At 37.3% G+C, this 13,981-nt stretch overlaps 1 protein-coding gene across 2 annotated transcripts in view; it reads right to left on the bottom strand.

Moving 5' to 3' along the window:
* The window catches only part of LRRC49 (leucine rich repeat containing 49), a 42,215-nt gene that overhangs the window by 19,811 nt on the left and 8,423 nt on the right, over positions 1–13,981 (bottom strand). The window contains exons 7-9 of one of the 2 annotated variants that reach the window (XM_027688780.1): positions 10,058–10,201; positions 7,650–7,711; positions 1,711–1,858 (exon numbers count right to left, since the gene is read on the bottom strand). In XM_027688780.1, coding sequence (XP_027544581.1) covers positions 1,711–1,858; positions 7,650–7,711; positions 10,058–10,201 — 354 coding nt within the window. The remainder of the gene's footprint in view (positions 1–1,710; positions 1,859–7,649; positions 7,712–10,057; positions 10,202–13,981) is intronic. The other variant, XM_027688781.1, reaches the window with a different exon arrangement.

Raw genomic sequence — 13,981 nt, 5'->3', positions numbered from 1 at the left:
TTCCTGTCCCAGTGAAGTCAGCAAGTAAAAGTTAAAAACAGAAGTAAAAATTGCATAAAACTCAGTTCTTGAGAAGAAAATCTTCTGAAAAGGTTAATGAAGAATTCCTAGTCAGGAAAAAAAACAACCACCATTCAACTCTCAGGTTGTTACAAGACAAAGCAACGCTTAAGTTCAAAATTGTCTGGACACTCTTCAGGTTAATAAAGAAAAGATCCAAATATAATTAGAGTTTAGGTTCACTAATTGAGTGAGAAAAAGCACATACTCAATTCTGTATTTTCATTTCCCCTCCAAGTAAGATCTACCCTTACAGGTGGTGGCCACAGGATGTTGCATTACGAGGCAGAACAGCTGGATTTGAGATTGTCAACTCTCAAATTTTATCACACATCTCGGGATACTTGTTATTTTTCCTTAAATCCCAGTGCCTTAAGTCATATGATTATCTGAGTAACACAGTTTTTATTGGAGAAAATATACAGCACCCTTTATATGAGGAAAATGTAAAAAGGCTCAAAACCAGAAGGCAAATAAAGAATGCAAAGCACATTATTTTTACAAGTAAGTTTATGAGCAGCAGAAGTGGTGAAGCCTGGTTTTCTATGGGTTTCTGTCTTTGTGGTTCATTCTCTGATGTTTAACAAGGTGCAAACCCAGATTAAGTTCTTCCCATGGCTGTGCCTTTCTAAAAACTTTCTCCCCAGACAGATCCCATAGAGTCTAAAAAGGAGTTTGAGCTCTTTTTACAGTTTTTCCCATCACTGAGATTTCTACCACCATCATCCCCTCTTGAGAAGGGTGGAGCAGGGGGGTGGAGATGGAGAGAAATTTTCATTATGTGATCAAGTTTCTCAAATACTACTGATAAAATAATCTCTTTAAAAGCAAACTAATTACCAAGTATTCAATTAAGTCAGTATAAATTCACAAAATATAAAAAACCCCAACACATAGAATATCTAGAATACACATGTGAGCAAACATGTATTTAGTATTTTCAATGTTGGGAGCAAAACCTCTCATGTCCCAAGCACTATTCCTTTATTAAAAGGGAAAATAGATGACTTTAAGACCCTTGGTGATTGCCCTTCAGAGTGTATTTCCAAGGAGTCTGTAAGAGACTTACTTGTCTGCAAGTCCTCTCTCCCTTATCAAGGTTATTTGGACTTGAGCAGCAGAAACACGAATGAGTTGGGAGAGTAGGACAGGTAAGAAAGGGAGAAATACAGACACACAGAAACTGTGTGATCACCAGGTTTCCTCAGGGAGGCAGATTTAAGAAGCCAATGAAACTCTTAAATGAAAGAAGAAACCAGTTACACCAACTTTAGGGCAAACAGACCATTCCTTTGGAAGGAATATGCTGCTCCTTTTCACCTATACAATAAACCAGTAAAGACTGTTAGGAAAGTTCTAACCAAAAACTTTGCAGACTCCTTCATGTCACATGGCAACTGAACACATTATTTACTGGTGAAAAGTTTTAGCACTTCAAAATACATGTTAAATTGAAGTAAAAACCCCACACCCTTATGTTATACTGAACTAAAGAGAAAAGGTAAAAGTTTTAAACTACACACCATTCAATTCCGTGCTAAATTAAGAAAAGAAAACGTATTCTTAATATACATATATCCACAGAAAACCCTAAATTTTACTTCTGAATTTAAGGATCTATTAAGTTTGATGAAAACAGAAATTTCTTACTGTGATTCTCTTCATATCTAGCTGTCGGAGCTGCATCATATGATGGAGAACAGTGTGTTTGTACCATGTCTCCTGAGCTATTGGATTGCCATCAAGGGTGATATCTGACAAAGATGAGGAATCAGCAAGGCACAGAATATCCTCAAAACTGTAACCAAAAAAGTTTAAAGTTTTAATGTCATAGAGTAAGAATAATTTTGAGATGGAAGATTTTATTTCTTAAGGATAGAACAAATATTTACCGGTACTGAAAACCTTCACCCATCAATACTGTGTATGATAAATCCAATTATAAGTATTCTGAAATACCAACAGCTGCTGCTGTTAAGCTTGTTTATCTCTTCACATACAAATAAAAAGAAATGCAGAATAAGGAGAACTTGTTAACTATGGAAGCACAGTTTCATCAAACCCCCCTCTAAAATACGATACATATCAACTCATATTCCAACAAAATTATACAAGGTGTATTTGCCATCCGAGGCAGCATGAAAAATATGGAAAATACAAGGAGAAAAGCCAACCACAAACACCACAGAATGATCCTTGGTGTTTGCAACATGATTAATACTGGAACTAAAACAACTACAAAAGCATATTATCTTCAAAACAAATCAGAACATTGTTCTGAGTTCAGTCTACAAACAATACCAACTTGGCTTCTTAGACAACACTGGACTTTATTACCTGTCAGTACAAAACTGGCCTGTGTAAAACACATTTAGAGATGTATAGCCTGTGTCATGTTCCTTTCACTGATGATGGAATGTGAAAAGAAAGCAGCTCAGAGAAATAGTATTTTCAGACGACAGAGAACTATTTAACTGGATTTTAAAAAGGCTGCACAGTTGTGGCAATAAATAAGACTCTCCAACACCTTTTAAGAAATTGATTTCAATGTATAAATGTACAACTGTGCACCCAGACTTGTGCACTTTGGCCTTCAAAAGTCAAGTCTGCCTTCAGCCAAGTCAAACCTTAAGTATGCCCTGAACTCAGGGATCAGTAGTCATGCACAGTGAAGAGGTTCATACTGCAGACTGTCATTGAATAAAGTGGCAATTGCTTTTATCATGCAATTATCAGCAGGCAAGGAGTTTCTGCATGATACCCCCAGTGAACACAGCAGAAAAATGACAGAATAAAGAGGAAGATACTCTGCCTTTGTGCTCAGGGTATGAGAACAACCTAAAAACAGACAGAAAATTAACTATGTCCAGACTGTGCTGAAGGCAGTGAGGGTGCTGAGCATATCTGAAGAACTGGGTGTTCTGTACATGTGGTTAAAGTGACAAGTTTGATTATCATTTTCTGCTTCTTTTTGGGATCCAGTTTCCTCTCCAGAAAACAATTCCTGGAACCACATTTTTTGAAGATTAGGCTGACATATTACTTAAAATACATACTCAACATGTCCTGAAGATGAAAGATATTCTTCCCAAATAACACAGAATTTAGTAAAGCAAAGTTGTAAACACATTAGAATAAAATAACTGAATTTCCATTGAACAAGAAAGATTTTGCTTGACAAATGTGAAAATTTCTGGTCTTCAAAATTATTTAAAAATTTAAATATATTTAATGCTTTTAAATATATCTATTCCAAGTACTTCCCACTAAACATTTAAACAAACTGTACTTCTGCCATTACATATGACTTACAGATTTTTAATAAAAACAATTTCTTCAGGAAGTGACAGAAAAGTTGAAAGCTTGCTGGCGTTTTCAAGACCTTCCACTCATACATACTGCTGTGCTTTGAAATTCTCACTGCTTCAGCATACAGAACATTCATTCAGGAGCTAAAACAGATGTGTTTGTTTTATCCTACTTTTAGCTGCCCTATAGGCAGCTCAGTTTTAGAAAGAAGCAGTAGTGCAAAATAACCGTTTTCACATCTTTGTATACACATATAAAAAACCAGAGCTTTAGAAACTCCATGTAGAAAACTTATTATACTGTACTTGTTACAGTGGTATCCCAATCCTAAACCAAGTAAAGCTTTCATGTGACACACTCACCAAGCAGATTACACACTTTACACCCAAGCTGCTGCCTGTTCCCAGCACACACTGCTGTGACACAGCCACGTGGTGACCACCCTGAGGGAATCAGAGGCCACTGTCTCAGTGCTCTCTGCAGCCTCTGTTCACCACAAAGGAGTCTTTAACCTGCTCGGGAAATACAAAGCAGCTTGTGGATGATGCTGTTTCAGACTGACTGAGTGGAACGTCTGATTCCCCTTCCAAAAGACCTTCTCCTGCAGGAGTCCCACCAAACTATGGCAACTACCTCTCCTTCCTGTCCTTCTTTCCTCTTAGATAAATTGTCTTTGCTACAATGGTAGTTTCAGCAATACAGAAACAAAGTGTGAATTTGGGCTAAATTATCAAAAAGTGTTTTCTGGAAATCTTTTCAGAATAGATCAGTTTTACATCTTGAGTTCATGATCAGAGTCCTGCATCCAATTCTTCCCCTGCCAGAGGGGATGCAAACCCACTTCTCCTGCCTCATATGAGAACGTGGCGATTACTAAACAGCAGAGCATTCTGGAGTGTTGTAAGCTCAACCTCCACTACTGACACACATTTACACACCGGACACAGGAACACTTATCCTCTGCTTTGTAAAAGCATGTTCCATAAAGCAGAAAAGCTCTGAAATAGAAAAGGAAGGCTACATACTCACTACGGTCTCATAAAACACCTGAGAGGGAACTGTATGTTCAAAAAACGTTCAGTCAAAGAGGAAAACTTGGATTTTTCTATATTTCTAACCACCAAACTACCAATGAAAACAGGCGTTACCACAGTCAACCTTTCATTCCCCTTGCACTGCTTTTGTTCAAGCATTTAACAACCTATTTATAAATTTTCATTCTGCTGAGAAAAAAAGGTATGGTCCTGTTTTTATGAGGCTAAGAACATTCCTTCTCTCGGGTTTCCAAGTCAGCAACCAAATGAAGAACAACTACAACATGAGCTTGTATTCATCTTTTCCCTATGGCCAGACAAGATGCTTACTAAATGAAAAAGCCAACATAGTGCTGACCTGGACAGCAATGTAACAGTGACAATATGGATTTTGTTTTCAAGATTAAAAATGGTCTTTCTCAGTGTCATATCTGAAAATATGAGCACTAACCCTCTTTCTGAATCCCAGTGGCACATCTTTCCTGAAAAAGTTTCTGCAACCTTTTCCCTGTACCACAAGACAAATTCAAAATGGGATATCTCCCCCTTCTTTAGAAGGGGGATATAGTTCTGGATATATATATATGTATTACCTTCAGCCATCAGCTATGAACACCTTCAGTTTGTAACTGCTAAGTATTTTTGGGCTGAAGCCAAAACCAGGACTTCTTTGTTTCAGACCAGCATCAACTCCTACAGCATTTGGTTTTCACTTCCATTATCTTGCCAATACATCCTTTTTTACTTGACTGCTCTGCAGAGAAGCAGCAGGATTCTGAGCCCTCCTCTGAGGCATGAGGTAAAAAGAACATGGTGATTCAACCCATGATAGATTCTCATGCTTTAAATAGTGACAATTTTAAATGGCATTCCCGAGTCTTCTACTGAAATATTAATTCAATATGTCAGTGTGTGTCAATGTAAGACTCGGATTTTCGCTGACATACAAAAATAGGAACAAGAAAAACTTTCCATGGAAGCATTGCCTGAAAAATGCTATTTTTTAAAAAGGAGCATTAATAAAATATTTTCATGAAACTGTAACAAACATATTCAAGTTTTGGCAATTTTTTTGTTTGTTTCCATTTGCAGGTTTTTTTCTATGCACCTACAGATAAATGAATGAGAGTATTTGTGCACCAATTTGCTTGTCAAAGAAAATTCAGTTGTATAGACATGGCTGTTTCTAGGGAAAATAATTTTTCATGTGACCACATGGCACACATTAAACTCAAAAGCACACAAAATCATTTAAAAGGGGTGTAAGAATGTTCAGATGGAGCACAGCAATTCACAAGTATTATGGTTACATAGAACTTCTTTAGTCAGTTCAAACAGTATCAAGCCAAACATCAAAAACAGACAGTCAAGAATATCTTGTATATTTAATAATTTTCCTGGTTGAAGACAGGTCTACTACATAACTCAAAATCAGGAATTAATGGGGGTTTTAGCCTTCAGAACTGCAATATGTAATAAAAGTTTGCTATTAAAAAAACCCAAGCTAAATGTGTTCAAAAGAAATTTTTAATTTGTTCTAAAATAATGACTAGTAAATAAAGAGTTAAACTTATCCATCCACCTATCTACCCACATATGTGTACAAAATTTATAGAAGAGCAGTCTTTTGTTTAACCTTAAGGAGTTTTTATACCTATTCCAACTGCAAATTAAAACTAAATTATGTATTTGCACACATGTTCTAAATAAGTATTTCTAGCTTACATGAAAACTGAGTTGATTTATCAATAGTTCAACTGAAGCCCCAATAAATAAATAACAAAAATTATGATATAGTACCAGGAAGCAAGCTACTGATCACATGAACTTTGTGAAATCTACTTTCAAAACCTCACAGAAAAAACAGAACATTTTCCCTTCTTTGAACAGTGTAAAAATAACACGAATTTGCATAAAACAATTTGAGAAAGGAGTCAGAAAGAGACACAAAATACACCAAGTATATAAAAAGACATGGAAATTGCACTGACTGCAGTGATGCTCCCCGGCAGCAAGGGAGCCAGTTACTGCAGTCCCCTCCTTGTTCTTGCCAACCTGAGACCTTTTTTTAGAAAGCCAGAAACAAAAGGCAAGTCTCAGTTCTGGAAATTATTCAAGAGAAGCAAAACGCTAAACCCTCCTCTTCATTATGCCAATTTAAAACATAAGATAAAAAGGCTAGCTAATTAACTAAGGGAAGAGTATATTAAAGATCCCTGCAGTTCGTCTCTGAATTCTTTTTAAATGCTTAATAGCCATGAGTATTTAAGAAGATGTACTGCATTTGTGCTTTAAGAGCCTAAGGAACACAGACAAGTAGGTTGGAGCTGTCTGCAAAAAACATAATGCAGGTCAGCATAAAATGTTTGAGTAGCTGTTACAATAAAAGCCCATACTAAGTACAACATTTTACAGGGAAAGCAGATAGCACAAGAACAGCCTGGCATTTCCAGTAATTAGAACATGAAGCCTCTTTCCCCTACCCCACATTCAATTATTTGATTCTAAACAAAGAAAGCTGCTGGTGATCAAGGGATTAAAAAAAGGACATACCAAACTGAAGATTATGCAGGCACTTTTTTTTGTTTAAATACTGGCACAAGTATAAAGGCAGACTCGAAAAATGCATTAATATGAAAAGACACAGAAGACAAACAGTTCTATTTATAACCAAATGCTCTTAGTTACTTGAAACTATAGAAGACCTGCTTTGTGAGCTGAGCTATTCTGCTTCTGCATCTGGTCTGAAAGGGGACCATGAATATACCTTTCAGACTTTATTAATATATGGACAAGTAAAATACAAGCATGAAATAATCTCCCCATTGTAAGCAGAATCTGACTCAGCAGTTTGTGTAACTCCATAAATACAGGGATGGTATTTTAGGCATAATTTTTACCTTGCATAATGTTGCTCTAACAGACATCTAGGTTAACAGTAAAACAACAGATTCACAAAATCACTTCTAATTTTGATCCCTATAAACAGTATGATCATTTTTAAATTAAAAATACATGTTTCTTGGTAGAATACTCATAGTACAACTACATTTAAATGCAAAAGGTTTAAAGAATTTTCATGTTTAAATTAGAAAATACACAATGGCTTGGTTATGTTATCTGATATATTAGGGGGGAGAAGAAAAGTATCTTTATTCACAGTGTTTGAATTTTAACTGTAATGAAATACAGCTCCAATAGGATATTTCAAATTACTAATAGGAAGCAAACTACTATTTCCCTTACCTAGATATATTGTTGAAGCTGAGGAAGAGACGCTGGAGACAGGGCAAAGTATCCACATCTTTCTAGAAGGAAGAGACAGAGGCACAAATTCAGTAGCTGAAGTAGCTTTTGAACCTCTCTACCTAGCCTGATGAGACACTTTCATTTCTGGATGCCATAACCTTGCTGCAACATTGATTTCTGTTGAAGGTGCAGCTCCATCTCTCCCCAGTGCAGACTGCAAGGGAGTGTTTCAGTGCAGATCCCCACTCTGCAGAACACGCTGCATCACTTGCAAAGCAAATGATGTTAAAGAAAAAGAAGATAGGGCTGCTGCTGCTTTTTGAACAGGCTTTTGGGAAACAAGCCAAGGTGCTGTCTCAGCACTTAAGCTGCAGGATAAATGCTAAAAAAAAAAAAAAGGCAAAGAAAAAAAAAGAAAAAGGTTTGCTGAAATAAGGTTTTTGAAGTGCAATACAGCAGTGCAAGTAGCACCACCAAACAGCAGTGACTCTTCTGTTAGAGAATGATCTGAAGGACTCTGTCACCTTTACAACCTCTACAATTAACATTTTCAAAAAGGAATGAGCTTCCAGAATAAGCAACTGTAAATTTAATATATGCCACTAAAGACCTTTGCAGAAAACCTCTAAACAGCAAATAGCTCAAATATTAGTAAGATTAAACTTTTCAAGTAAGATCATTTAACATATCAAGTAACTTCATTTGTGAAATATAAATCCATAATAGACAGATAGCACAGTGTGCAGTGACTCACAAACCATCCAGCCTGCACACCTAACTCCTCTGTTCCAAGCCTGCATCTCCTTACCCTGCTTGAAGCCAGGGGACACAAAGCTCAGAAATAGAAAGGAGCCTCAGAGCTCCCTGCCTTGATTTTGGCCACACGATCAAATCTAGAGCTCTTCCTCCTTCCATTAGATTTGTGACACATCTACAGAGCATTCCAGAACCAGTTCATTCCAACCAAACAGGTGAACAAGGGCAGCTCTAAACAAACCATGGAGCTGCTATCACTGAAACCCCAAATGTGAGCTACCAAGGGCTGTTAAGAGTCCCTGCTGGGTACAGTGAGCAGGGCTTACGTGGTCAAGTCTGCAAAACTCCTGGTTAGAGCTGCTCTGAATCCTCCCAGGTCAGACCATGGAAAGTTGGAGTTCACAAGAGAATTACATCTGGACATCCCCTCTGTCCCTAAGGCTACTCAGTGCTGATGCCTAAAGGCATGGGCACACATGATATCAGTGGATATTCACATGAAGACAGGCATTATAGGGTTGCACATAATAATTCTTTAGCAGCAATGATTTCAACTAATCACTGGAGAAGACAAATTCCCATAACCTAAATTATATGTTACTGCCCTGTAAAATATGTTGCAAGTCTCACAGGTGTGACAGCAAACACTAGGCAGGATTATTAAAAAAAAAAGCCTCAAGCTACTTCAGTTTTGATACAAAGTCTTATAGGGCAGTGGACATAGAGGGCAGGAGCTCTTTTGTGAAAAGATGGTGAACACCTTGAGCAGCCCTCCTTCAAGTCTAAGATCAAGCTGCAGGTGACAAAACCCAAAATTCTAAACTTTTAATACCTCAAAGCAAACAAGCAGATCAGTCTTTCAAAGAAAAATGTAGATCATCTCCCTAACAGTGTCCCTAATTCACAACAGGAAAATAAACAGTTATTTCATAGCTCATGGTATGTATAGATTCGTGCTTTTAATGCTATACAAGTTATAAATAAATACTGCTTTATTTTAAAAGGCTCTTGTTCAAACAATATACTTGCCATACCTGAACTACAACTCAAATTGCAGAGTGAAAAACTTTATTTTTAGAACATGAAGACTTACAGTGCTAGGCTGAAACTTCAACTGGGAAATTCTGCTTTTATGATTAATACCTCTTTTCTCTGCATTTGCCCCAGAAACATTCTTAAGATCATGAAATTTAAGATGATCTGACTGCTTACCTAAACTACAGAAATTGGGACTGTTTCTAGAAAATAAAATTGTGTGGAAGAAAAGTATCTAAATTTGTATGCAGACCACAAATCTGCTCCAGAAACTCTTTTTACCCCCCCTAGAGAAACATCAAGAGCTTTCAAAATTTGAAAGTCATCATAGAATCACAGCAAAGTTGGAGTTGGAAGGGATCTTTCAAGGCCACCTAAGTCCAGCCTCCCTGATCACATTTAAAGACAGTAACACCAAAAGTTAATTTCTCTTTTTTTCACCTTTATGTTGTAAACTGAAGTATTGCAGGAGAAAAACGTGAGTGACACAACACAGGAAAACACAAGATTTCAGGAATCTGAAATGCTGATATGGTTTAAACAAGTTAAAGTGCATTTTGTCAAAATCAAAGAAAAGGGGAAAAAAGGAGAAATGGAAGAGTTTTGCTCCTTACTATAGCAGAGACTTGATTATGACGAAGGTTGAGCTCTGTGAGGGAATCCAGTCCATTCAGATTTTCTACAATGGTCAGTAGGTTTCTGGCAAGGTTTAACACCCTCAGTTCACTCAAATGACCGATGTTCTCTATTTTAGTAATCTGTGAAAGAGATATGATAAACATGCTCACTGTGCTTTAGATGGATATACAATAGATACACATTGCACATACTTTTTTTTACAAGAAGTAAACACGAACAATCGAGTTAATGCAATAGTGTGCTTGTGTATTTTTATAAACCATGACACTCATATCCAACAGTTGAACACAAGTTACAGTTTGCCAGAAACTCAGAATTAGTATTCACTAACACCTTTCTGGCCATGCTGCAGCAAACCTCAGTCAACATTTCCTTCCGTGCTATCAGAAATCAGGTTACTTCAGCTGTGCTGCTCTGTAGCAGCAACCTCAAAGACACCATAAAACCAAGACAACGCTGATGACACCAAAGTATGGTGAAATGAGGAAATTTTGTGCATGGTTCATCCTTTATTTTCTGCAAACAAATCTCCTGGTGCCTATGCTACAAGAATAAGCAGCATCTTACCTTCCTACCATCACAGAACTCTGCACCAATTTCCCTTCATGACTCTTAAAAAGTCAGCAGCAGCACTCACAGCTCTATCTACAGGGGCTTCACAGACAGATTTTGCAGCAGGTCATAAGGACAGGAACCTGCTGTGAGGCAGGGGCCAGTAGCACCCACAGTCTCTGAAGAAGAAAACAACTATTTGAAATGGCAACTTGCAAGGAAGTTTTATGAGCAGGTAATCACTGGGGTCAGAAAGACATACTCAAAAGTTAGGAAAGAAGCAACAGCATCCTTAGTTTGGATGCACAGCACAATTGCTTGACAGTCCTCAGCACTTCAGCAACTCATGGCTTCCTGTGATTAGAAAATGCAGGGATCAAACAAAGAGACTAAGCTACAGTAAACAGGCAGCTGCCAGAGGTTTGCTTTTATACTTTATACCTTATTCTAAAGATTCAGGTGACAATGAAAAAAAAAAAGTCATAAAAAGAGTAAAAATAGATAATGACCCTTAATTTTATGTTTAACTTCTGGAAAAACAATTGTGTTTTACAAAGGCATTGATTACTGTTCTGGTGACACAACATGGGTTCACTTCCTGCTGTTAGTATTCCTCAGAGTGATCCACACAAGGTTGTCTATGCAGATATTTATTTCTTACAGTGGTCTGTCCTCCAGCACCCATGCAGACACTTTGCATGACTTGCATACATGGAGAAAGGGAAGCACAGCCACTGCATGGGGAATATGCCTGTCATACTCTTGGTGAAACCTGTGCTGTGTGACAAAAAGGCATCAGGTTTTCCTGTGGAAAAGACTCCAGCCAGCCACCCTGTGGGGCAGTGCATCCAAGGATACAGTGCACAGAGCTACTAACACGTCCTAACATTGTCCCTTTCAGTTAGAATGATCATCTGCTGGGCCACTGCAAGCCCCCTCCAACATCCAGTCCTCGGGCACACCTTCCCTGGCGTCACCTTCCCAGGGACAGTGAACTTCCAGGAGCTTTAGACCAGCACAACTCTGGCTGTGCCAGTTTACAGCAAGTTCCTGACACTTCCTGGAATAGAGAAGACGTAAGGTAGCTGTTATTTAACAGTTTGAGTTGGTAATTTTCATGTATGTACCCATATATAAGTCTGTGGCATATGACCGGAATATGCTGCTATAAACAGCACTTCAGCAATTTTTCTATTAAAAACCACATCAAAGTAGATACCAAGACCAAAATTAAATAACATCCTAAACCTGCTTTTGATTCAAGTGCTAATTAAACTATCCACTTATGTGCATTTTATGCAGGGAAAAAAATTATCAGGGTACAAAAATATTACAGCAAGAGGAATAGAAAATGCCACAATTTAGAAGAATATATTTAGACAGAAAAACTTGTAAAAGCAACGCTGTGAGCAGATGGCTGGCATGAAGAGCACAGACCTCTGCAGATATCTGCTTAGCCAGAATTACTGCATGACACAGGGTGGAATATTAATCCTGGCATTTTACTGCTACTGCAAAAATAATGATTTCATCAGCAATGTATAGAGATACTCTCACACTTTGCTAAGTTTTCAGATTAACTCTACTGGATTTCCTGTTTCAATTATTCATGCACACATGAAGGGACACCAGCTTCTAACTTATACTATTAGATATGGAATAATACAAGTTATTATCACCTTTTTTTGGGTGATTCAAGTAATACTTTGATAATACCGTAAAGAAATTATATCTATGACTATTTTCTATTAATTATAAATAAAAAAGGATTGTTAACCATTTCTATTTGCCTTTTCAAGTACACAAGTCAAAGACTACTTGTAAACACTGAACAAAACCACTATTCTATTTTCTTGTTTGCTTGTACCTTTGAATACTTCGCTCTGAAACAGAGCACAGAAGAAGGTTGTTTTGCCTCTAATAATCACTCATTAATAATTAAATTGCACAAATAATTAAATGCACACAAGTTGCATCTTTTAAAAAACATCTCTGAGATTACTGAAAAGAAGTTCATGGTTGTAAAAAATCAGGTTGCATTATTTGTCCTTTTACTTATATCTTGAACTTTTGGCAAGAAAAGTAACTCACAGAACTAAATAGAACACAAGAAAGTACTCCAATGACTTCTTATACTTCAAGTATTCTAGAATAAAATTCCTGTGTAGGGTCCCTGAATGATGCAGTATCCTGTGCCCATATTAGTGTGTTAATCATAGAAACAGAGTCTCTATATGAAAATTCAATTAGTGGTACTAAAATGCTGTATTCTTACAATTTTACTGGGCAGTATTAGGATCAAGAGCCTTAATAAATCATGTACAAACACAGGCAAAGAATAATAGTATGATAAAAGAACTCATATTTTGTCATTTTTGTAAGGCATATGCATTAAGTGCGGTGTTTCATTAGACATAACACTGGAGTTTTTTTAACTTTCTTTCAGCCACTTATTATATGAAGAGATTTTTTAAAGTATAATGCATTTAAAAACTTGATTTGAGAAAGAAAAAAAATCATACAAGGTTTATCGTTTAGCATTGTGGAATACTATACCTCAATGTTTTAAAGTACAATTGGTTCCCAGTATATTTCTCACTTGGCAGGAGAAGTCTCAAAGTTCTGAGCAAACCATATCATCCAAAAAACCCAGCATCCAAATAAACCAGAATACTTTCCCAAAAGTCAATGAAAATGAAATTTTTCTCCTTCTCTTTTTCCTCACCTCCAACCTTTTGGAAACATTACATCCTTAGAAGTTTCCCAATCTGCATTCCATTGGCAGGACTGATTTACACTCCCAGAGAGAGGAAGGAAGGGACTAAGACTAAACATGAATCCAGTTTTCCTCTTAACTGCTACTACTCCATGAACACTAACAAGAATAAATAAGTTCTAGCTAGGCTCTAGAACTATTTTTGATAAATAAAATTAGTAATATTCATATTCTGGACACATCCTATTTGAGTATTTATATTCCACATCAGCTGGAATAGAGTTAGTTTTCTTCTTAATAGCTGTTACAGTGCTGGTTTAGATTTAGTGCAAGAATTACGCTGGCAACATGCTGATGTTTCAGTTATTCTAAGTAGTGCTTTCCCTAAGTTAAGGACTTTCAGTGTCTCATGCTCTGTCAATGAGCAGGGGCACAAGTCGTGAGGGCACAGCCAGGAGAGCTGAGCTGAACTGGCCCAAGGGACATTCCATGCCATGAAACACTTGGTGTATAAACTGAGGGGAGCTGGCCAGGAACTGCCAGTTGCCTGTTGTGGACAGGCTGGGCATTGGTCAGGATGTGGAGGGCAGTTGCACTGCTCACCTCTTCTTTCTCCTGGATTTTATTCATC

This window comes from Neopelma chrysocephalum, unplaced genomic scaffold (genome assembly GCF_003984885.1).
Source record: "Neopelma chrysocephalum unplaced genomic scaffold, ASM398488v2 Primary Assembly neopelma1_75, whole genome shotgun sequence".
In the NCBI taxonomy this organism is placed as follows: domain Eukaryota; kingdom Metazoa; phylum Chordata; class Aves; order Passeriformes; family Pipridae; genus Neopelma; species Neopelma chrysocephalum.
The sequence above is the reverse complement of the archived record's forward strand: the minus strand, read 5'-3'. Positions and strand labels throughout refer to the sequence as shown.